At 33.1% G+C, this 24,306-nt stretch overlaps 1 protein-coding gene across 2 annotated transcripts in view; it reads left to right on the forward strand.

Moving 5' to 3' along the window:
* The window catches only part of rabgap1l (RAB GTPase activating protein 1-like), a 151,148-nt gene that overhangs the window by 8,198 nt on the left and 118,644 nt on the right, over nucleotides 1–24,306 (forward strand). For both annotated transcript variants that reach the window (XM_073936803.1, XM_073936804.1), the window contains exons 2-11: nucleotides 407–589; nucleotides 1,690–1,825; nucleotides 3,462–3,669; nucleotides 6,366–6,540; nucleotides 6,629–6,789; nucleotides 6,927–7,037; nucleotides 7,847–7,913; nucleotides 10,808–10,910; nucleotides 15,982–16,148; nucleotides 19,639–19,765. In XM_073936803.1, coding sequence (XP_073792904.1) covers nucleotides 452–589; nucleotides 1,690–1,825; nucleotides 3,462–3,669; nucleotides 6,366–6,540; nucleotides 6,629–6,789; nucleotides 6,927–7,037; nucleotides 7,847–7,913; nucleotides 10,808–10,910; nucleotides 15,982–16,148; nucleotides 19,639–19,765 — 1,393 coding nt within the window. In that variant the 5' untranslated portion in view covers nucleotides 407–451. The remainder of the gene's footprint in view (nucleotides 1–406; nucleotides 590–1,689; nucleotides 1,826–3,461; nucleotides 3,670–6,365; nucleotides 6,541–6,628; nucleotides 6,790–6,926; nucleotides 7,038–7,846; nucleotides 7,914–10,807; nucleotides 10,911–15,981; nucleotides 16,149–19,638; nucleotides 19,766–24,306) is intronic.

Below are 24,306 nucleotides of genomic sequence, written 5' to 3' on the forward strand. Positions count from 1 at the left end.
GACAGCGTGAAATTTAATGCTTTTATTAATAAATATTTTTATAACCTTAACTGTGACATTTTCAATGCTTATGTACAAAAATGTATTTAATGGATAGATAAAATATAGATATAATTGTGTAAAGTTTTTGCTTATATAATGTCTTTTTTATGATGATGTATATGCTTCATTTTAAAGGAACACTCCACTTTTTTGAGTTAAATTTGGAACCATTTTTGAATCTATTCAGCTGATCTGTTGGTCTAGCTGGAGCAGTTTTAGATTAGTTTAGCATACATCACTGAATCAGATTAGACCATTAGCATCTCACTCAAAAAAAAAGAACACAGTATGCTGTAAATGAATGTTTTCCATTACGGTAGTTGAAGTGTCCTGGTGAAACAGGTCTGTCCTGTGTTGTTTTTAGGGTTGCAGCAGTAGTAGGCCGAGCGGCCGGTCTGTCCAGGCTATCATGGATGACAGCTCCTCTCTGGGCAGAGTGAGCGGCTCCACCGAATCAGTGTCCACCGTCACCAGCGAGGAGTTTGTGCTTGTGCCGCCCAGTGCCGGTGGATCACCGTCCAGCTCTGAGGGCAGACCCAGACTCAAGGTATCTCTCATACTGATGAACAACATATACTGTGGATACTCAACAGCTTTTTTCATGCATGTCAATTTTGGGTTCTCATGAAAGGTTTTTTAAAGTTTTAGTCTCATGTAAAGGAAACATCCAAAAGTGTCTATTTTTATTATTATTATTTTTTATTTAGATTTTTATTTAAGAAATTTCCACATTTACTTACAGATTTATGATATACTGAGCTTTTTACTTAAATACTGTCTTGATACTCAAGATAATCCATTAAGTATAGAAATAAAAAGAGGAAATAAAGTAAATAAATAACATTCAAGCACTTCAAGGAAATTATGAGGATGTGGTATTATAATACCTTTATAATTAAATGACTTTTTTTGTTTTGAATCAAAGTGAGTAATTTCTTAGCCTATTCTGTTTTACCCAAAATTGTGCTCAAGTTGATTTTCTTTTTTTAAATTTCTTTTGTAGTTGTCTTCACAATTTGTACCAATTACAGTACAAATTGTTTTAAAATGTTTAACTTTACCAGTTTTACATACACTAAACTTGCACAGCTTTATTCATTTCTGTATTATGAAGCTTTTAACTGAGAAATAAGTTTGTACACAGTTTGCATGATTATATACAAAATTCTAGAGAAAATGGTGAAGATGCATTGTGATTAAGAAGTGATAAAGAGATCCCCAAAATGTCATCTGTAAAAGCCTGTAATATTTCAGACAAGCTGTATAGAAGTGTTTTGAAAAATATCCAGTCAAATAATATTTACTGTCATCAGGGCAAAGATAAAATAAATCAGTTATTAGAAATGAGTTATTAAAACTATTATGTTTAGAAATGTGTTGACAAAATCTCTCTGTTAAACAGAAATTGAGGAAAACAATAAACAGGGGCTAAAAATTCAGGGGGGCTTATAATTCTTTCGGAGCGTTCAGATTTCATCTTAAAAAAACTTTATTTGAAGACAAACAAAAGTCTCAAGGGATTGAAACAACATGATGTTCGCTAATTAATAACAGAATTTCCCTTTTTGTTTAAAGTACCCCTTTACTCTGATTTTATCCTGTGTTTGAGAATGTTGTGTTGTGTAACCTGCATTGTGTTTGTCTCAGATGTCGTGGAATGGGAGTGAGCAGCTGGAGCGGGCGATGGAGGAGGTGTTGGATGATGTTGCTGATGGAGCAGGAGCTGAACAGGAGAAGGGATGCACTCAGATCAGACCGCCCAGTCTGGACACAGCTCCACACGGTACATGCTGCTCAAAGACACAACAGCAAATCTTCATCATTGTTATGTCAATTCTTTATGAAAAGCCGACAAAATTATATTGATTTTATGAATCAACCTGACATTGCTTTGACTTTGTTTTCCTCGATATAACGCATTATACAAATAACATGTAATGCATTTTACAAATAAACAAAAAAATTGTAACCTTTAAAAATCAGACAAAATGATATGTTGGGAATATTAATATTTAGTTATAGATGTAAATTAATGCATATATTATACATTTTATATGTTTGTGTAAATTATTAAATATTTTCAGGATACTTTTGCTGGTTCAACTGATTGATCAGCCAGATTTTTTTTATGCTAAACTTGTAATGCATTAATTGATCCATTAATTGATAATACCTATTCATTATATTTATTTTTTTCCTCATTCAAAACAGTGTTTATTTATTTCATTATTCAAAACAGATCTAGAAAAGAAATGTGATCAGTGATGTACACATACACAACAGATGCCATCTGAACCTTGGTCTATTTATCACATCTACTTCCTGTTGGCTATAATCAGGGTCTTTGAAGACTGACTTCCTCTCCACCTTGCTCAAACTTCCTCATTCACTCACCCTTAACAATGGACCCTTAGATAAAACAGGTTGGAACAAAAAAATTACAGTAGATGTCGAAAGAAGAAATGATTACTATCGAAACCCTTTGCTTTACTTCTGAAATCTGATTTAATGAGCTACTTGATTTCCAAAATCTAAAATAAAATGAAGACTCAAAATAACTCGTTTCCAAAATGTTGGGACTCTGTAAAAATGTTAATTAAAAAATAGCAGGCAGTGATAAGCATATTTTATGTAATATTGAACATGGAAAACATACTTTTTAAATCAGGGATGTTAAACTCAGATCTGGAGGGCCGGTGTGCTGCAAAGTTTAGTTCCAACCCCAATCAGACACGCCTGGGCTAGCTAGTTAATCTCTTACAAAGCTTTCTACAAACATCCATTCAGATGTCTTGAGGCAAGTAGGAGCTAAAATCTGCAGGACACCGGCCCTCCAGGACCGCCTTTGGGCACCCCTGGTTTAAGTGATCAAGCACTACGAACAAAGTCAATCAAACTATCTACGATGAATATTTAAAGATGATTTAATATTGAATATTGAAAATGTATACATCAAAACCATGTTTTGTACCAGGCTGTAAACATGTTTTTATCAGCTGTAAAATTGGCCAATTAGCATTGCAGTCAGTGGACATCTGGAGTTTATGGAGCCAGCCCCCAAAGGCAAGTTGATGAATTGCAGTTTCAGTTACTATGTTACTATACTATGTAGTTACTATACTACAATATGAAGTATTGGCTTCACAAGGGAGAGCGTGAGGTTGCCGCTTGGAACAAACACACAAAAAAATGGCAAAAACTTATGTTTATAATGTAACACTATGGGGATTTCCTGAGTTTCTTCTTCGTTGCTGTGTGGAGTTTCCTTGTGAGAGCGCCCTCTGGTCTTTTGGAGGAGATTTACTACTGAGCACACAACCTTGCTTTCCTGACAAGATGTACATGAAAATTGCAGGTTTGTGATTTCATTTAGATTAATTTTCCAGCCTTTGTTAACACTTCATTGTCTGTCGCAACAGAATCCTCAGCAGCACTGCTCGAGAGTCCGACTGTCCCAGAGGAAGAGAGTGTTCAATTCAGTAAACTGTCCTATCTGGGCTGCACCTGGGTGAAGGCTCCACGCAGTGAGACGGAGGCCCAGAAAGCCATGGCTACCTTGAGGGCGGAGAGTGCCATTCCCATTCCCGTCATCCTCCATGTGCCCAACGGCTCCGACGGTTGTGTCCGGTCAGTCATTTGCCAAAAATAATGTATGTAGTCCACAGGTGCTCCATTATTTCATTTATTATTTTATTTATTTATGTAATTAATATTCACTTGATTTACACATTTAAATTACTTGATGCATAAAATAATTTGAACTGACTGCTAGAATATAAAATAAAAAATATGGTGTTATGCATAGTTTAAATTTGAAACATTTTAACCTACAAAATACATTCAAATAAATGTAATTTTAAGGTTTTTAAAACTTTTTAAATATTCATTCATTTTTCTTCTGCTTAGTCTCTTTATTCATCAATGTATAATGTTCTCTTTTTTTGCAAATACATTTATTTGTACAAATGTAATTTATTTAAAATTGAACTTTTATCAGTTTTGTTTCATCGCAAATTATATTTTTTAAATCAGCATAGCAAATTATATCAAATTAGCATTCTATAAATCAGTATTTGTATTTTGATTAGCAGATTTATTTTTATATTCTGGAACACAGATTACACTTGCGTCAGATGCATCTCCAAAAATGTATTTGTTTTGCACTTATCTCCCGAATCCTCAAAGGCTTTCATTTATCTTTCTCACCATTGAGTCAAATCACACTCTACGTCAGAAGTGTAAAATGTGACTTTCTGAAGCCTCGGGATCTTCATGACTGTCAGAAACAGCTGTTGTTTAAGCTGCTTTTAGCTCTTATTTCAGGTTTGTGAATTAGATGTAGCACTTCTGGTTTCTCACCCTGAGTGCTCTCTGTTTTTTCTTTTTCTTTTTTTTTTCTTAGGAACTGTGGTGTAACCTCAGGTTAAACATCTTGCTTTGTCTTTTTCAGTAATCTCAAAAACAGCTCCTGTGAATATTCTAATGGTTCTAAATACTCTTTTGCATTCGAATTTGTTAAAGAATTACATTTAACTATTTCATACAAGTATAAAAAGTACATTTATGTAAATCTCCCAAAAAATAAATTGTACTATAAATTATTTTAAAAAGTACAAAAATGGGATGCTGTGAAAAATATTTATAAGAAACAATGTACTAAACCCATATATTATTCACATTAGAACAGAAAACATACTTAATGTTCAAAATATATGTTGGATGTTTGCTCATGTATACCGGAAAAGCAAGTCTACTACTATAACGTGACTACAGGACATTTCTGTGTGGTAAACGTTTTCCTGCTTCTTGCAGTATCACTACTTTGCTGTCATTGCAACGCTGGTAAAATGATTCCTCTTGACTCATTCACTGTCAGTAAAGTTTTATTGTCAATACAATGTGCTTATTTTATTGACTTCCTTTTTTTTTATTTATCAGTCTTATTTAAGTTAGTGACTTGAATAAAAACAAAACATTATTTAATGTCAAAATACTTACATTAATAAGGGGTTTAGCTTTTTTTTTGGTCAGATGCATCCAAAGTGTTTTTTTTTTTTGCATCACATATACACTACCTGACAAAAGTCTTGTCGTCCATCCCAGTTGTAAATGCAACAATAATAATTTGACTTCCAGTTGATCTGGAAAAGTGGCAGAAGGTAGATTTTACCAATGAATCATCTGTTGAACTGCATCTCAATCATCACAAACACTGTGGAAGACCTATTAAAACCCGTATGGACCCAAGATTTTCAGAGAAATCAGTCCAGTTTAGTGAAGGAAAAATAATGGTTTGGGATTACATTCAGTATGGAGTCATGCGAGAGATGTGAAGAGTGGATGGGCAACATCAACAGCCTGAGGTGTCAAGACATTTGTGCTGCCCATTACATTACAAACCACAGTAGAGGGCAAATTCTTCAGCTGGATAGCGCTCCTTCTCATACTTCAGCCTCCACATCAAAGTTCCTGAAAGCACAGAAGGTCAAGGTGTTCCAGAATTGGCCAGCCCAGTCAACAGACATGAACATTATTCAGCATGCCTGGGGTAAGATGGAGGAGGCATTGAAGATGAATTCAAAAAATCTTATTAATCTCTGGGAGTCATTGCAGAGATGTATGGATGCAGTCCTCCAAGCTCATGGGAGTCATACACAATATTAATTCTTTTTCCACTGCACCGTGACTTTATATTGTATACAGTACATTATTTCTGTTAAGTGACAAGACTTTTGTCTAAGCAAAGTCAGACATTACTGGCCTAATTAGATAATAAAAACCTAAAGCATGATCATGTCTTATTTTGCGAAAAAAGCCTGATCTAGAGGCCTTGGCCTTTCATATAAGCCACTTCTGATCCCAAAGATCAACTAAAAGTCAAGTTATTATTTGTTGTTCTTAAAACTTGGAGAAGCGACAAAGACTTTTGTCAGGGTGTGTGTGTGTGTGTGTGTGTGTGTGTGTGTGTGTGTGTGTGTGTGTGTGTGTGTGTGTGTGTGTGTGTGTGTGTGTGTGTGTGTGTGTGTGTGTGTGTGTGTGTGTGTGTGTGTGTGTGTGTGTGTGTGTGTGTGTGTGTGTGTGTGTGTGTGTGTGTACATACATATATACATCACATTGTAGTAATTTTGGACTGTATGTGCATGCTCGCTTTATGGAGATCCTTGCATAATTGTATTTTGTATGCAAAATAATTGTATACATATAACTCTTTGCTTTATTTATGTGCTATGTTAAGTTAAAAGTAAACCTTTGCATGTACCTGGAAACTCTAGGTTTCACACACAGTTTTAGTTATAGGTCTGTTATGTTTTTAATGATTCCAGGATCGTGGACCAGGCCAGCGGAACAGAAATAGCGTCTTTTCCCATCTATAAGGTGTTGTTTTGCGCACGAGGATGCGAGGGATCTGTTGAGAGTGACTGCTTTTCTTTCACTGAGAGCTACCGCAGCTCTGAGGACTTTCAGATTCACGTCTTTTCCTGCCATATCAAAGAGGCGGTGAGTTTCATCTCTTCATTAAAGTAGTCTTGAAACCCACATTAAACCCAATCTTTCAAACCCTTTTTTTATTTATTTATATTTTTAGGTTAGTCGCATCCTCTATAGCTTCTCGACGGCCTTCAAGCGTTCGGCAAAAGCTGCCACAGAGATGCAAGACTCGCCGTTGCCACTTTCCCCTGACAGCGACGTTTTCACTTTTAGTGTTTCTCTAGAAGTGAGAGAAGATGATGGGAAAGGAAACTTCAGGTCGCTCTTTACTCGCTTCTGAAAAAGCTTGTTTCTGCTTTTGTCTCATGCTTTCAGCACTGTTGCTTTATTTAAATTTCTGGCCAACCAAATGTAAGTGACACTTTTTATTTTTGTATTCTTCTTTTAACTTGTAGTCCAGTTCCCAAAGACAGAGATAAATATTACTTCAAGCTGCGGCAGGGCGTACAGAAGAAAGTGTCTGTGGTTGTCCAGCAGCTAAACAATAAGGAGCTGGTCATAGAGCGGTGGGTTATGAGACGCTGTTTCCAGAGCGACAAATTCACACCTTTTCTCCCTTTTCAGAACTGGATTTTGTGTTATAATGGCTAAACTTAAAAAAACGAATTAAAAAGGTTTAGATTTAAACTATGAATTAGAAACATTGCAAAATTAGCAGGTAACATGTTCTATTTCTATATACAGGGTTCCCATGTTTCTTGAAACTACAGCAATAGCGACCATCAAAATAAAGTGTAATCAATGTGCTTGATATAACATTATTAGTGATTTTAAAAAGTCCTTGAGAGTCCCTGAATTTGGTGTCCACGAAAGACTGGGAACTTTGTATATAATATAAAGTTACATAACCATAAACACACTGACCTACAGTATATGCAGTGTTCAATAAATAGATATCTATGTAGTTAACATTTGAAATGTATCAAAACCTTTTATCAAAGTTGTCTTAAAGCTATTCAACAACACCCATTCTTGTCTTAGGATAATTTTGAATATTTTTTTTGATCCGCATCAAATGTTGACTACTGTTGTCAAAATATGGTTCCTTGTGCAACCACATGATGTCGCTGTAGTTCCAGTGAAGATGCTCTTTCTGTGAAATTGACCCCCATCACAAACACTTAATAATCCTCACAGAAAGCTCTCATAATTTTTTTATTCAGTCATATACATGTGTATATATACTGTATGTACATTAATAATGCACCTAATGTTCCTGTTTGATTTATTAAATATTGCTGTTCTGTCTTATTAATATTACATCTGACACTGTAAAAATATTATACTATATGTACCACTGTCTTTTATTTTGCAGGTGCTTCGGGATGCTGCTCAGTCCTGGTCAGAAAGTGCGCAACAGTGACATGCATCTTCTCGATATGGTCAGACATTTTTTTCTCTCGAGTTTTACCCAGGATTTCTAATTAGAATAACTCCTGGGCTGGATACCATGCACTAATTGCATATACCCTCACTCATTTTAATCACTATTCTGCTGCCGATTTTAGAAACACTTAATGGAAATGTGGACTTTTATTATTCATTAAAAAGCACGATTTCACATTAGGCCTTGAGCTAGTGATGCTGTAACAGTTTTTGCACATCAAGACCGAAAAACAATTAGCAGTTCAATCAAGCGGAGAGTTCACGGAGACAGCTGAATCAAACATCCTACAAGGCTTAATGTTGGGATTTATTTTTGTGCAAGTCTTTTTAATGGTTTCAGCAGCAGTGCTTCTTATTTATAGCTCTCAATAGATTAAACAATCATGGTTAAACCACAAGCCAGCCATTTTTGGAAGAGTTTAGGAGCAAAACTATTTTTTTAGGAATTGTTGGAGATTACTATTTTGCAGTCAAAGTGATCATCCAAACTAATCTTGTGATCAAAATTAAATCTCCAGGCTGATTTGATTAATAATTGTATATTTACCTTTTTTGCATTTGAACATTTGACAAAATAAGCTCATTTAACAAATGGGTGTGGTCAAATATACCCAAAAGCTTATAAATTCTAAACAAAAAGTCTGATTTTCATAAAATAAGGTGAGAACATACATTATATGATTCCATTTTCCATCAGTCCATAGGTGGCGCTATAATGGTTTGGAAGACATAGAAAATGCTTTATGTCCAAGGCAAATGACCTGAAATTGTTAAAATGCTTGCAAGTCACTTGTTTAGCTGATTTTAGGTTTGCAAAAAAAATAAAAAATACTTCAACCTCAGTAATTGCTGCTTGCAGCCCTGTTTAATGCAATTAACTTTGAATCAAATTGCTGAATTTTTTTGATATATTTTGTTCCTTATCTAAAGAAATAACAGCTGTTCCTGTCTTAAAAAAGGTTTATCGATGTGGTAGCAGGTGTTTTTCACATGATTATAATTCATAATCCTAAGCTTTTAATGCTTTTATTTGAAACTCTTGCCATGCAAGGGCTGCAGATGATTTTTGTGTTCTTTCTTGTGTTTTTTTTTCCAATTCATCCTTATTTCTATAGCGCTTTTACGATGTAGATCGTGTCAAAGCAGCTTAACATAGAAGTTCGAGTAAAATGAAAGTGTCAGTCCAGTTTTCTGAGTTGAATTTCAGTTTTTAATTCATTTCAGTGTGGTTTAATTTTTTATTGCTGTAAGTCCAAACACAGAAGAGCAAATCCATCGATGCACAACTCCAAAAGTCCCAAAACCAAGCAAGCCTTTGGCAACAGTGATGTCACTGTCAAATATTAAATGGTTAAATATTAAACTAAAAATTATAGCAAAACTTGTCAAATTAGATAAATGTGATGAGAAAAGATGATTTTTTTTTTTTTTGCCTTTTTAAAAAAAAATAAAGATACAATTTTAGAGGTTGACTTATAAGGAATGTTGATGGTAATATCATGATTCCTTTCTAAATATTTTCCAAATGATGTTAAACAGGGCGGGGAAATTTTTGCAGTATGTCTGATAATATTTTTCTTCTGGAGAAATTATTTGTTTTATTTGTTTTATTTCGGCTAGAGTAAAAGCAATTTAAAATTTTTTTAAAAACCATTTTAAGGTCAAAATTATTAGCCCCTTAAGCTAAATTTTTTCGATAGTCTACAGAACAAATCATCGTTATATAATAACTTCGCTGATTACCCTAACCTGCCTAGTTCACCTAATTAACCTAGATAAGCCTTTAAATGTCACTTTAAGCTGTATAGAAGTGCCTTGAAATATGTCTAGTCAAATATTATTTTCTGTCATCATGACAAAGATAAAATAAATGAGTTATAAAAACTATTATGTTTAGAAATGTGTTGGGGAAATCTCTTTGTTTAACAGAAATTGGGAAAAAAAATAAACACAGGGGCTAATAGTTCTGACTTCAACTGTATGTAATGTAATATTATATGAATTTTGAAAAAACAAACAAAGACAATGTTATGATGTTTGTGTTTGCATATATTAGATAGAATATTCTGTTTTGAAAAATATTGTTTAATTTGATAGTTTTGTGTGGATCTGCTTGTTGCATTTCTATAGTTTCTATTCCACAGAATTATAATTTATTTCAAATTACTACTACAGTATGTATGAATACAAAGTAATGCAACATTTTATAGAATATAAGTATTTATATTTAAATTATTTTAATTCATATAAACATACTAAAAAGTATAACAAATATAAATTGTATTTGATGTAATTTTTCCAGGTAAGTGCTTTTCACTGTAAATTAACAGTTAATAAGCTGCCTGTACATTTTGATGTTATTTTAGAGACTTATTTTTCTATATGTTATTTATTATACATTATATTATTTCAGACTGCTAAAATGTCAATAAAAGTTACTTTGTTAAACTTTAACAAACAACATCAAAATTCAACAGAGCAGAGCTCAACATCCCATAATGCAATTCACAACCGTAAATAAATGGAAAACACAACATTTAAAAACTGTTAATTTACAGATATTTTTTACAGTGTATATGAAATATATTTTTTGTATTTTTTTGTATATGAAAATATATATTAAGACATTTTTTTATTTTATATAGATTTTAATTCTACAAAATTAATATATAAACAAAAAACTTATTCATGCATGTCTGTGTTTGTCATTGTACAGTATGTTTAACTTTTTAATGCTTAATATTAATAATTACTAATAACATTGGTGGATATTTTCAAAATCTAAAATCTAAAATATGTATATTTGATTTTCTATATTTTAATTCTGAACCTTTCTATACATCATTTATGTAAGAGACTGATCATTGCCTGCGTTTGTTTATGTTTAAAGGAGTCTATGGGTAAAAATGCAGATGGGAAGGCTTATGTGATCACAGGCATCTGGAATCCAAACACCCCTGCTTTCCAGCCACTGAACGAGGACACGCCGAAAGGTAAAGAGCTAAGACCTGGTCCTCTGAAACACCAGAACACTCCTGCTCAATTCTTCATCAATTTATAGTTTTCACACTTTGTCTGCTGTCTTATTTTTGTTCTCACATGACTAGAAGTTTTCAGCTGACTTTCTATTCCAGGAGGCTTTTCTTAAAATGTAACATCTATCAATGACAGAAGTACACATTCCATTCATTTTCACATCAGTTTTGAAACAGGTGTAATGTTAACATCATTAATGTATGGTTGTGTGTCTGTTTGTGTGTTTAAGTTTTCTATAAACAAATATATGGTGTCTTAATTTCTAGACTTAATTACAAAATATAAATTCTATACAGCCTTTATTGGAGTTGTAGATTTGAATCAAACATTATACTTTCATACTTCTAAACAAGCATTTTTAAAAAAATATATGATGTATATCTTTTATTATTGGAATTTTATTAACAACATAATGAATTATAGTAAGTTAAATGTACATAAACTTGTTCATTAATTTAAGATGTATGCAGTTAATTCACAAATTATAATCTGAATATAATGTGTTATAATAATTTCTGTTAAACTTGTACACTAATTTTTAATATTATATTTCAATTTTAGCTATTTTCATGTAGTTAATCTTCATATTAAAATAGCTAGAATTTAGGGCTTGGCGATTAGGCCTACAATCATTGCAATAATGAACGATTGCTTTATTTGTTACTTTTTTTTTGCCCTCACAGTTCACTGACAGGTTTTGTAGAGTAAATATGCTCACATATTACAAGTGAGAGATTTTTGAATGAAAGGTGCATAGCTTGATTTTAAAATAAAGGAAACACACTCTATCTACTATCTATGAATATTTATCGAACATCAGCATTAAACAACTGAAATTAAAACTCGCATTGCCTAAATCGAACAGTCTGTTTTTTTTTCATAAATAGTGAAAATAAGTAACTTGCATTTTCGGAAACAAAATAAATAATTTTCAAGGCTTTTCATATTAAAAGTGGAAAATAAGCAGTATCATTTCAAAATAAAATTACTCTTGCATATCCTGTAAATAATTGTTTAAACAGTGTATTTTTTGCATATTCTGTAATCAAATATTTTAATGTAAATAATAATTTTAATGTAATAGAAAATATGCCATCTTAAGACATCTCTAACAGTCATCGTCAATGTAGTGCAAAAGTTAGGCTGAAGAATGGATCTATTGTCCTACTTGACCAGAGATGAGATGTGGCTGCAAAATGGCCATAGAAAGTCAGCCTCAGCCTTTAACAGAGCGGGGCACGTGACTCCACATGCTGTTGGCAAAATTAATTGAAAAAATTCATCCTGGAAATATTTGGTTATAGGTTCTGAATCAGTGTATATTTGTTTAATGGAAATTTTGCCAGAATTTTAGTGAACAAACAAGTTTCTACTGACGAAAACTAAATAAAAATAAAGTGATGATGATGATGACAACTATAATAAAAACATATTGACATTTTTGTTGACTAATAAAAACAAGACTAGAATGTGATTGAAGGGCGTTTTTGGAAAATATCAATCAGAATCAGGTTGTACATTAAACATTATTACATCAGTAACATGATCATGGCATTCATCTTTATGAGGAGTTGTTTTCTTTTAGCTGCAGCTACAGTTTAGCTGGCCTGATCTGACTCGTGCTAGATTCACGTGCGCTGTCAGCGTCTGGTGCGATCGTCATGACAACAGCCATTTACAGCAGGGTGTCAGTGGGGTCTTAAAGTAATAAAAGTTAATAAATAAATTATGAGAAAATTAAGCCCATTAAGAGGTATTAAAAAGTCTTGATACCATTTTTACAAGGTGCAAAATTTTGTTTAAGTGTTGTCCAAAGTGTTTACTCAAAAAAGCATAAACATATTTATTTTCCTTCTAATATTAACAATAGTGTGCTCAATCCATGCGATTGGTTCGGGCCCGCGTGTCTGGCCAAGCTTCTTTGAGTTTGAACAGTGGCTGAAGCATGGGCTGAAAACTACCGCGTAGTTTGTTCTTTGAAGCTTTGTTTCTTTTGTTTTTTGATTTATGTAACTACAATTGTTTATTTACAACTGTTTATTAAGTTAAAGGTTGGATACTGATTAGAACTTGAACTGGTGATAAGGTCTTAAAATATTCTGAGAAGGTCTTTAAAGTCTTAATGTATTGAAATTACCTTTAGGATTTCTGCATATAACCTGTTAGTGTAATCTTTAAGGACGTCTTTCAGTGATTTGATTTTCTTACTTTAAGGATGTAATGATACTGTAGTGTAATAATATCTGCTTATCAGGGAGTTGCAAAACTGCCTTGAAGTGAGGCGCACTTTTATTATTTACGTACATCTTCTCTGTAAAATTCCTCTGTGTGAGTTAACAGAGCTATGGGACTGAGTGCACATTTTACAAGATAACACATTATAATTTGCCAGTCATGTCATTACTCTACCTATTTACTCAGTGCTATACAGCTAAGCGCCATGTACTGTAACACTATCTACATCAGTAAAGCTCGCTATAGACTGACATTGCAATTGCAAAGTGGAGTTAAACTATTTTAAGCTTTAAGCTTTTAAAAATTTAATTACATGAAACTGTTGAACAGACTGGATAAAAAGACTAATTTACCATGTTAAAATAAAGGGCAGGCTAAATAATTTTAAAGTCCTACATTTTCAGTAGTCTACTGTTCTTGCAGACACATAATTTTACATTTTGCTTATATTTAATCGTAATAGTTATATTAGTTGCTTAAATTTTAGGCCTTAGAAAGTCTTAAATTCACGGAAATTTGGTGTTGTAGGTCTTAAATCATTTTTAACGGGTCTTAATTTTGTTTTGCTGAAGTAAAGCTTCTCAATCGGGCTGACATCCATCCAATCACCACCAATCCATTTCAATAAAACTTTTTTTTTTTTTTTATATTCAAGTTTATTTTGAGGAGATACAATTCACAACCGCTATTAGACTTTTTTTTACAGCAAATTCAAAACAAAATAAAAAACAATTATATGATTCCTCATGGTTATCCCTGTAATAAAATGATAAAAAATGAAGAGTCTAAAAATTTTAAGTGTTTTAAAGGGGTCTTAAAAGGTCTTAAATTTGACTGGATGAAACTTGCATGAACCCTGATAATAACATATTTAAAATTCACCTGCATTTTGAGTGTTTTTCATTTAGCATCTGTATAATTGAGGACATAAAAACGTTGAGTTTAAGTATAAATAAAAAAACTAAATAGCAGGATTTATGAGTGGTCCAACTTGGAACAGTAATGGCCTCTTTATTCAATGACTCAAATTACTAGAGTAGCAGTAATCCTCATTGTATGTGTATTGTTGATTTGGTTTGAGGCCAAACCAGAAGCAGCGCAACTCAAAACTGCAGCTTAATGCTCTGTTGTCAAATTATGTGGAGTTTACCTAAAAATTTAATTCTGGTCTGCTAGATTCAGATAACTAAATAGCGTTTAATTCTGTGACCTGAGTCAACCCGAGGTTTTCATTTCAAGTCCACGCTTTTTTTCACTCTCTGTTTTGGTGGTTTTGTGTGCGTTTGTAAGTCCCACCACCGGTTATTTACCACTCCGTCTTTTCCACCGCAACCTTTTCTGACCCGACTCTATCGTAATTGGAATCTATTTTCAGCCAGTCCCTCATAAATCTGCAACTATTGTCGCCCTTGTTTCCTGTTAATTGAAATAATAAAACCGCCTTAGTAGAAAACAGGCTGGATTTCACTGATTTGTGGTGCGTTTCACTCAGCACTCTGCTTTTGTTCATAATTACAGGGCTCACCTGAAAGAGAATAATGCTAAATTATTCCTCAGATTTAATAAAAAGGATGAATTTTAGCAAATAACACTCTTTTTGACCTTTAGTTTCAGTGTAAATGATGCAACCTTTCATTTAAAGATCGTTTTACTCAGAGGAAGTCTATAAAATGTTGCTGCCATGTTTTTAGCACATCGTTAGCATGCATTTAGTGCTTACATGTTATGTGGCTAACTGGTCATGCTTTTTGCTAGCAACCTTTAGGACCATCAGCATGTTGCTAGAAAGATTAAGCTAAGCATATGTATATTTCTAGTGTGAGTTAACACATCGCTAGCATCTTTAACATGTTGGTAATATGTTTTAGCATTAGCAAGTTGTCATGATTTGACCGATCAGAGTGATAATTGATTGCCTTTTAGCATTTTGAGCAATTTTGCTAACACAGTTAAAGACAATAACAAAAATGTAATATGCCACTGACATGATTTAACACATTGTTAGCATATATGGTGCTAGCATGCTTCAAGCTCAATTGAACAAATAGCTAACGTTCTAATAAACTGACAAGACATACATGTTTTTAGTAAGATGTAGTACACTGCTAGCAGTTTTATTAGCATGATTTAACATTGTTGACATCTTTAATGTTGTTAGGATGACACTGTAAAAATTGTTAATAAGTTGCTGCAATATATGTTGTTAGCATGATTTAACATGTCACTAACATCTTTTAGGGATTTGTTAGCTTGCGTTACAGTGAATGTATTAACATGTGCAGGCATAGCATGTTGTTAGCATGTTTGGTCAACATTGCTAGCAAGATTTACCTCAGCATTTGCATGTTAACATTAGCATGATTTAACACATTGCTTGCATCTTTAACCTGATTTTAGCACATATCTTTAGCATTATGGCACATTAATATTGGGTTTATTCGCAGTCCTATCATACTGTTATCTTTAAAATAGCAGTTTTATCATGCTACACTTAAGATGTGTCAAGCACGTAGGTACACCCCTGCAGTGCATCATGGGAGTGGGCAGAGCTAAAAGCTCATTTGCTGAAATTTGGCTTCAAAATGAGCATATAGCTTCGTTTAACAACCTCTGAGCTCACAGCAGGTTTGACTTTAATGGTTTATAAATTAAAAATCACTTTCCCTGTGGTGAAAATGAATGGATTTTTAACTTCAGGATCCCAACTGTTGCACTCTATTACTGTTTAATGTTTTTCCTGTGTGCATTAAGCTTTTATAGTCTTGTGAACAGTGAGTTTTTCTCCTCCTTCAGATAAGCAGGTCTACATGACGGTGGCTGTGGATCTGGTGGTGACCGAGGTCGTTGAACCGGTTCGGTTCCTCATGGAGGCTCTAGTGCGGGTCTATCCAGCCAATGAGAGGTTCTGGTATTTCAGCAGGAAGGCCTTCTGTGAAACCTTTTACCTCAAGCTCAAACAGGTATATTCCCAAACCAAAACAACACTTACAAATTATTCAGAGATACACATACAGTGAGGTCTGAACCGACAATGCGAGCTGTATCAGTATGCTTGAATGATTTGGGGAATTTCATGATTCTGCTGAAGATGTATTTCACAGTAAAATCTAACAAACTAAATCAGTTAAAGTGGTAATGCTAATAGAAATGAGGCCTGGGTAAAAGTTATTTACAGCAGTAAATATTGAACATATCATGTTTTTTTTTTCCTGGGAATAATATTTATAAAGGAGCTGTTGATATAGAATTGAACCAGATTTTGGTAAAAACCCAAACAATACAAACATAAAAATTAAACAAAACAAAAGTCTGTAAAAATAGTTGTATGTAATAACAATGAAATGACACTAGGAAAAGGTACTGAACTACTGAAATGTATTTAATACTTTATATAAAATGCTTTTTTTTAAAGATGGCAACTGAAAGACGCTTCTCATATGGAGAATGAAGTCTCATGCATTGCTCAGGAGCACTTTTTGTGTAAAAATCTTGATGGTTCTGTGGGTCTCGTCCATCAAATCTGATCTTTATTTTGTATTTTCTACTGGATTCAAGTCAGGTGATTGGCTGGGCCATTCCACAGCTTTATTTTCTTTCTCTGAAAACATATGTGCATATGTACTATATATGCATGTTTAAAAATTAATATTATAATATGCTGTTAATTTATACTCAAATATTGTCATGAAATATAAAGTTTTTGATAATATGTATATTGTGTTAGTAGAGTTTTATCAAATACTAGAATATTAATTGCTAATGAATTATTATTAATATTAGTTATTATTTAATTGTAGAAATTCAAAATAACAACTCTATTATAAATAAATACTGTGAAATCGTCCTTGCTTACAAAATTCTCAAATCATACAAGTCAAAATTGTATGTTTTAAAACTAGGGCTCCATCTGCAGTATATACTAGATGACATAAAAAGCTCTTTTGTAAAGAATTTGTTATCTAGATCAGGGGTGCCCAAGCCTTTTCTTATGAAGAGCCAAAAACCAAACGTGAACCAAACTAGTACAATCTAATGTACAATTACATGTTCTTCAATATATAAATTATTTTTTTTATTAAAGAGGCAAAAGGTATTAAAGAGGCAAAAGGTGTCTAAATGCTGTAAACTCCTCAAATTCTCACTGTCAAAAAGGATTAAAAATACAAATGATAGACAATTATGGTTAAACTCTGCAGTGACTCCTCAAACTTCATGTTTTGAATTGTCCAATCGACTATAATCCCAATTTACCATCAATGCTAAAACGATATATTGTGCAGCCCTATTTAAAACTATATTATCTATTTGGTCTTTAAATAAAGGAATATTCATCTAATGTGTTTGTGTATATATAAAATAAACATAAATATTGTATCTAAACAAATTATTTTTAAAAAAATACACCGGTAAAATCATTTGCTTAATCGTCATCACCCTCTTTTGTAGCCACCAGTTTTTGTCTGCACGTTAGCAGCTACACAAACCTGGAGGAAGGAAGTGTGCTTTGGTGAAGGGTGAACAGGAGCAGTAACTCCTGGAAGCTGTGAAGCGGCAAATGGAGGTTTTGTATAATTCGTGGCTTAATAAGAGGCCCGGCGCTCATTATCATGCTCAAGTAATTAGAGCTTGCAGCCTCCATCTCTGCCTGATTGCCTCCACAGTTATCTTATCGCGGAGAGAAAGAATGCCTGCGCTGTAGTTAAAAGCTAATTAAAAGATAATATTATGGCGTTAGCGATAGACCCAGCCCATTCTCTGCGTTATTTTATTATTTCCTATTTGTTTACGCTGCTCATTAGGCATGAGGAATTAGCGTGTAATTATGGCGGCTGTAAACATCATTCTTCGCCTGTAGTACAGTTGTGAATATGGAGACGGCGGTTTAACATGAGAGGTAGAAATGTTTTTTTTGTTGGTTTTGTAGGTGTCGTCGCTCTCACTGCTTGTTTAATTTTTTTCCCCGCGCGTGTAATTATGCATTTGCTATTTTCCCTGAAGCTGTAGCGAAGGTGAAGCTACCTTTGAATGCTGTGCTCTTTAAGGAACAGCCCTTCTCAATATGTCATATTCATATTTACATTAGCCAGTTTTTGTTATGTATCATGATTTACAGTTGAAGGCAAAATTATTATTGTTTACTCTTTTTCAAATATCTCATAATGTTGGAGCACATCTGATCATTACTGGAAGCTGATTCCAGCAGCAAGGGGTATGGTAGCTGAAGGCGGATTCACCCTGCTTTGACTGAACTCTTGGAATTTCTAGTTTATTTGATCCTAAAGATCTGAGTGATCTGTTGGGTTTGTATTCAGTGAGCATATTTGTAATTTATTGAGGTCCTAGGCCATTTAGTGATTTATATGGTGCATATGGTAATGCATTTTATTTTAATGTGTAATGTTACATTTTATGCATACGATATATATTCATAATAATTGTATTACCAATATGTAATTGTTTTTGTAATATTTATTTACCCATATGTAATTATTACCAATATTTAATTATTTTTATAATATTTTTGAGTAAATGTATGTATGTGTTTGTGATATATATATTTTTTTCATTTAATTAGTAAAAAAAACTTTCACTTGATCCTAATTATATTAATATTTATGTAAATATACATCGAAATATCCATTGTAGTGTTAATGTCATTTAAAATATTTATGTATTACTAATATAAAATATTAATAAATAAGGACATTTTAGTTTAGTATTTTAGTATATATATATATATATATATATATATATATATATATATATATATATAATAAAATGATAAATAATTAAATATTAGTTTTACATATACATTATTTAGACTTACTTTAAATACAGTAATATTTACTTCTATAATTTTGTACATATGAACAAAGTTGCAACTTAACGCTTATTATTAAATATATAATCTTGATTATTTATATGCATTTGTTTTTGTATGAATTAATGTAACAATCTGATAACTGACATTGCCAATTAAAAACAAATATATTATGTATTTGTTTATTAATTATCATTAGAATATATTCACAACAATACAAATACTAAATTAACAAAATAAACTTATAACTCCAGAACAAATTATAAATGTATATAATCATACATAAACTTGTAATACTTTTACTACTTTATATTATTATTTTATATTCATGTGTACTAATCGAAGTAATATTTATACAGTTGTTTTTTATTTTTATTTTGCACAAATCTATTTGTCCCACTAAATTTGTAAAAAACAAACATTTTTTTGTCATCCACTGAATGCTTTAAATTCTAGAGAGTAATTTGTATGTTTAATCTGTTTTTTTCTTTTATCCATTTATGTTTTACATTTTATACAGAGTTCAGTCTATATTAGCATATTTTGTTGTCTTTTCACTGCGTTCTGTGTTCTCAGACTTTTGCTGGATCTATTTGTTTGATGTTTAATCATGCTGTTGTATGTTTTAGGGCTCAGTGAAGGGCAGTCAGGACGATATGATGTATGAAGTGGTGAGTCTGGAGAAGCACTCAGAGTGTGGGTCTCAAGCTCGTGGCCGTCTGCAGTCCCCCACTGAGGAAGAGGAGCCAGAGGAAGGTACGCCTTATCCAAGTGCTTTTCTGTGTTTTGTGTTTGCTGCCATTTTGAGCTGAACTTCTTTAATGGAATCGTATCCTACACTTTTTTTGGTCACTTTTTTTTTCTGAGGTCCAGTTATAATATGCCACAGGTTTTTTTTTTATTATTTATTTGACCATTTTCACATTGTGTCTCAGCTCCATGAAATACAATATACGATATAGGCTTTTTACCGCTGTATCTTTAAGACTTTAATTTGAAGATGAGCTTTGATTTTACATGATACCATCAAGTGACAAGTAGCAGGTTAATATTGGAAGATTCATCCACAAATATGGAGATATATACACTTGAAGTCAGCATTATAAGTCCCCTGTATATATTTCCCCCCCAATTTGTGTTTAAGGGTAAGATTCGTTACAACACATTTCTAAACATAGTTTTAATAACTCTTTTCTAACTGATTTCTGTTGTCTTTGTCATGATGACAGTACATAATATTTTACTAGATATTTTTCAAGACACTAGTATTCAGTTGAATGAATGCTGGAAGTGCACCGCAAGTCACATGACCAACTGACTGATCAGCTTCAGCTTGAATGCAATATACACAATTAGGTACGACTAATTATCCCGGACAAACACCGAACACCCACCCACAGCAGTGCTTTGTAATTTTCTCTATAAATAAAACTTGTATCAGAGCGACAGCAATGTTTTGTCATCCTCTGAAAACCCCCGGTCCGCAGTAAAATTATTGAACGTTGACCGGTCCGCGGTGATAAAAAGGTTGTTGACCACTCCTGTAGACGATCATAAAAATATATTGCTTAAGGGGGCTAATAATATTGACCTTAAAATAGTTTTTTAAAAATTCTAAACTGCTTTTATTCTAGCCAAATTAAAATAAAAAAGACTATGATAGGAAATACTGTGAAATAAACCCTTGCTCTGTTAAGCATTAATTAGAAAAAAAAATCACAGATAATAATAATAAAAAAATAAAATAAATAAAATAAAATAAAATAAAATAAAAAATAAAATAAAACAAATAAAATAAAAATAAAAAATGGAAAAGTCCATCATACAATCACTTGCCCAGTTACTCTACTTTGCCTAATGAACTTCATTCACCTAGTTAAGACTGTACTATAAGCTGAATACTAGTATCTTGAAAAATATCTTGTAAAATTTTCTGTTCTTTCATCATGACAAAGATAAAATAAATCAATTATTAGAAATGAGTTATTAAAACTATGTTTAGAAATGTGTTAAAGAAAAATCTTCTCTCCGTAAGACAGAAAGTGGGGAAGAAATACAGAGGGGGCTAATAATTCTGACTTCAACTGTATATATTCATCCATCCAGAACCTTGAAATTCTAAATGATTCAATGTCCATGTGAGTTTGCAGACATGCGGATGTAGAAAGAACAGATTGCCTTGGCAGTGAAGCTGTCGCAGGACCATTTGTTTTTATGTTTTTGTTTTTTTTTTGCTGTAGATGTCAATGCTTGCACATCAAGTGAATCAGATCATCTGTCCAGTTTTTTTTCCGAAATTTTACATGATCAAAATTCACTCCCGTTGCATTTCCCCGCCTGTGGTTTGGCAGCACAAATCCATCGCAAGCTTTAATTTAGTCTCGGCCCGTAGCTCCAGGTGAAGTGTATGAGCCGTCTGTCTTTTTCTCGAAGCGGAGACGGCCTGTGTTTTTGACAGGGTGCCACTAGCCGGAGATGTGAAACCCTGGCGGCTTTCAAGTGCTTATCAGCGCCTGCTTTAGAAGAATGGATTCCAATTTGGTTAAGTGGTGTCGGCTCTCGGGCTCCATGTGCCGTCTGACCAGCTGGAACTGGATGTTTGGTTTTGTTTTCTTTTTTTTTTATAGTTCTGCTCAGCTGATTCTTCCACACAGCATGGAATAATATAGCAAGTAGAATGTTAAATATCACTTAATGCTCTATTCTGCACTGTCTACCAACTAGTGTCTATGAGCGATGCATTGCACTAACTCTTAGCACAACATTTTGCAAGTCTATTTATTTTTTTGACCGTTTTTGTTTTGTCAGCTTAAATTCAGATAACCCTGGAGATTTTTCCTTCTGTCAACTCTCTTATTTGATTCATCAATAATATTGAAATGAATGCAGTTTTACAACTTTATGGAGAAAAAAAAAACATTTGCCAACAAAACCTTTAATCTCCTAAAACAAAGCTAGATTAAATGCAATTAAATACCTTTTCTAAAACTCATTTGGCCTAATATATAGCTAACAATGGGTTGCTTTCAACTACGTAGTTCTGGTGACGAGTGAATTTCAGATAAATAAATAAATAAATAAATAAACAGGATAAGTTAATAAATAAAAAGGAAGCAGAGGAAAGTGTATTTTTTTGATTTCTACCATATTTCAAAGGAGATATAAATATAAAACAACCACATATGCTGGGCATGATCATTATATCATGAAGAGGGCCGAGTTTTCTACTAAACTAAAATACATTTGCCTGTCATCTAGGCGGTACATACTGTATAATTAGGCTAAATTAATTGTTTCTTCGGTGCACCGTGATGCAGACGCGGACAATAAGGTATCGGTTCAGTAATAATCATAACCGGTTATTATGTACTGACGTCATTTATCTCCTATGCGCCCTGTCGCGAGGGAGGTGAGCGCGAGTATTTACAACACTCAGTCAACTCAGGGCCGGTCCGTGGCATAGGCACCATAGGTAAATGCTAAGGGTGCTGTATATCCAGGGGGCACCAGAAAGGAGCGCAGTTCAGTTGGTTTTGTTTTCAGTATTCCTGACACAATTAGTTATAGACGGCAATAACTCAACCTCTTACCCTAAAAAGATCTAAAGTGTGTTTCCTACAAAAAGACAAAGCTGATTATGTTTCACAGCTGTCTTTCTTTTTTTTCCGCTCGACATTACGAGCACTGCTCCGTTTAAGCCCTCGCAATATGTGTTTAGCTGGGAGAGCTTGCGCTGAGAGGAGCTCTCAGTAAGGGACCGTCGGAAAAGTGCTTCTTTTTTTTAGTTTTTCTGCTCCGCTCAGTGCGAGCTCTCCCTGTTGCGAGGGCTTAAGTGTGTGTGCGCGCGCGTGTGTGTGTGTGTTTCTTTGGTGCTGTCTATGTTTGTGTATGTGTTTGAATGAGAGACAGTGTGGTACTGTGTGTCTGTGTTTATACAGACAGCTTGTTATAGCCTCCCCCCTAAAATATAACACTCTATATGAAAAGCATTGTCAATGCACTGTGATGCACCGAGAAATCGAATTGAACTGAATCGAAGGCATGATAATCGTAACCGAACCGTGAGACCAGTATAGGTTCACACCTCTATCTTTAAATATCTAAAGCAAAGCTAATAAAAAAAGATTGTCAAATTGTACATTTATTATCTTTTATGACTGAGAAAAACTATGGAAGCATATGAGAAGGAAAATAATTTTTTTATTAATTTCATTGAATGATTATCTAACTGGTCATAACGAGAATGCATTTTAAAGCCACTTTAGCTCAACATTCATCACATTGTTGATTGAAATTGGATTTAAGAAGGTGAAAATTCATTTAACGCATCGTTGCTATACCTTTGGCTAAGAATGCATTTTGAAATTTTCTATGACATTGAAAGTTTATTTTAGTACTATTTCTACTTGTATGTTACACACGTTAAATCAATGTCAATTTATAATAACTTATAGAGCCTTTCAATTTGTATGTAATTGAGATGACAAAAGAAAACCTTTGCTGGAAATGGTAAATGTAAATTATATCTTTTAATTTTGTACCAGATTCTACATATGTCACAGAGAATGCAAATTTAAATAAAAAATTACATTTACATTTTACGTAGTGCATTGCAGTTTTGCATATTACATTTAGGCCTGTCACAATAATCAATATATTGACTTATCGCACAACACATAGACATGATCTCAATCATTTTTGGTGTTGCAATATATATCGCCTGTACATAAAAACCAATTCTAGCAATGTTTTAGCTGATTATGCAACCTCTTTGTCTCTATTAGATGTGTCAGTGTCAATGTGGTTAAAAAACACTGTAGTATTTACTATAAATTACTATAGTATTTTTTCATGTGGGTGTCTGACAACTGAAAATAGATCTGATAGCAGATATCATGCCTCTTAAACTTTTTATCTTGCACTTTTTGTGTTATCATTTATTGTTATTCATTTAGAATATGCGTTTTACATTCTGATTCCAATGTCTAATAATTAAATAGTTTAAATGACTATAATTTAATGAAATATTCTATTCTACTTGTTCTTTGAAAGAGTGTACTAGCATTGTGATGATATTATATTGTCATTCTGACATTAAATAATGAGTGGCATAAAAATGGTCTTAAAATTACAATAATATCATTTATCGCAATATATTTTGCTGCAATATATCGTACAACAAAAAACTGATATCGTGACAGAACGTATTACATTTCAAAATGACTTTTGCTACTCATATGGTTCCATACAAAACTCAGCGCCACATTTTAAATGCATTCTCTGTGGTTTTATTATTA

This window comes from Danio rerio, chromosome 22 (assembly GCF_049306965.1).
Source record: "Danio rerio strain Tuebingen ecotype United States chromosome 22, GRCz12tu, whole genome shotgun sequence".
NCBI classification, from domain to species: domain Eukaryota; kingdom Metazoa; phylum Chordata; class Actinopteri; order Cypriniformes; family Danionidae; genus Danio; species Danio rerio.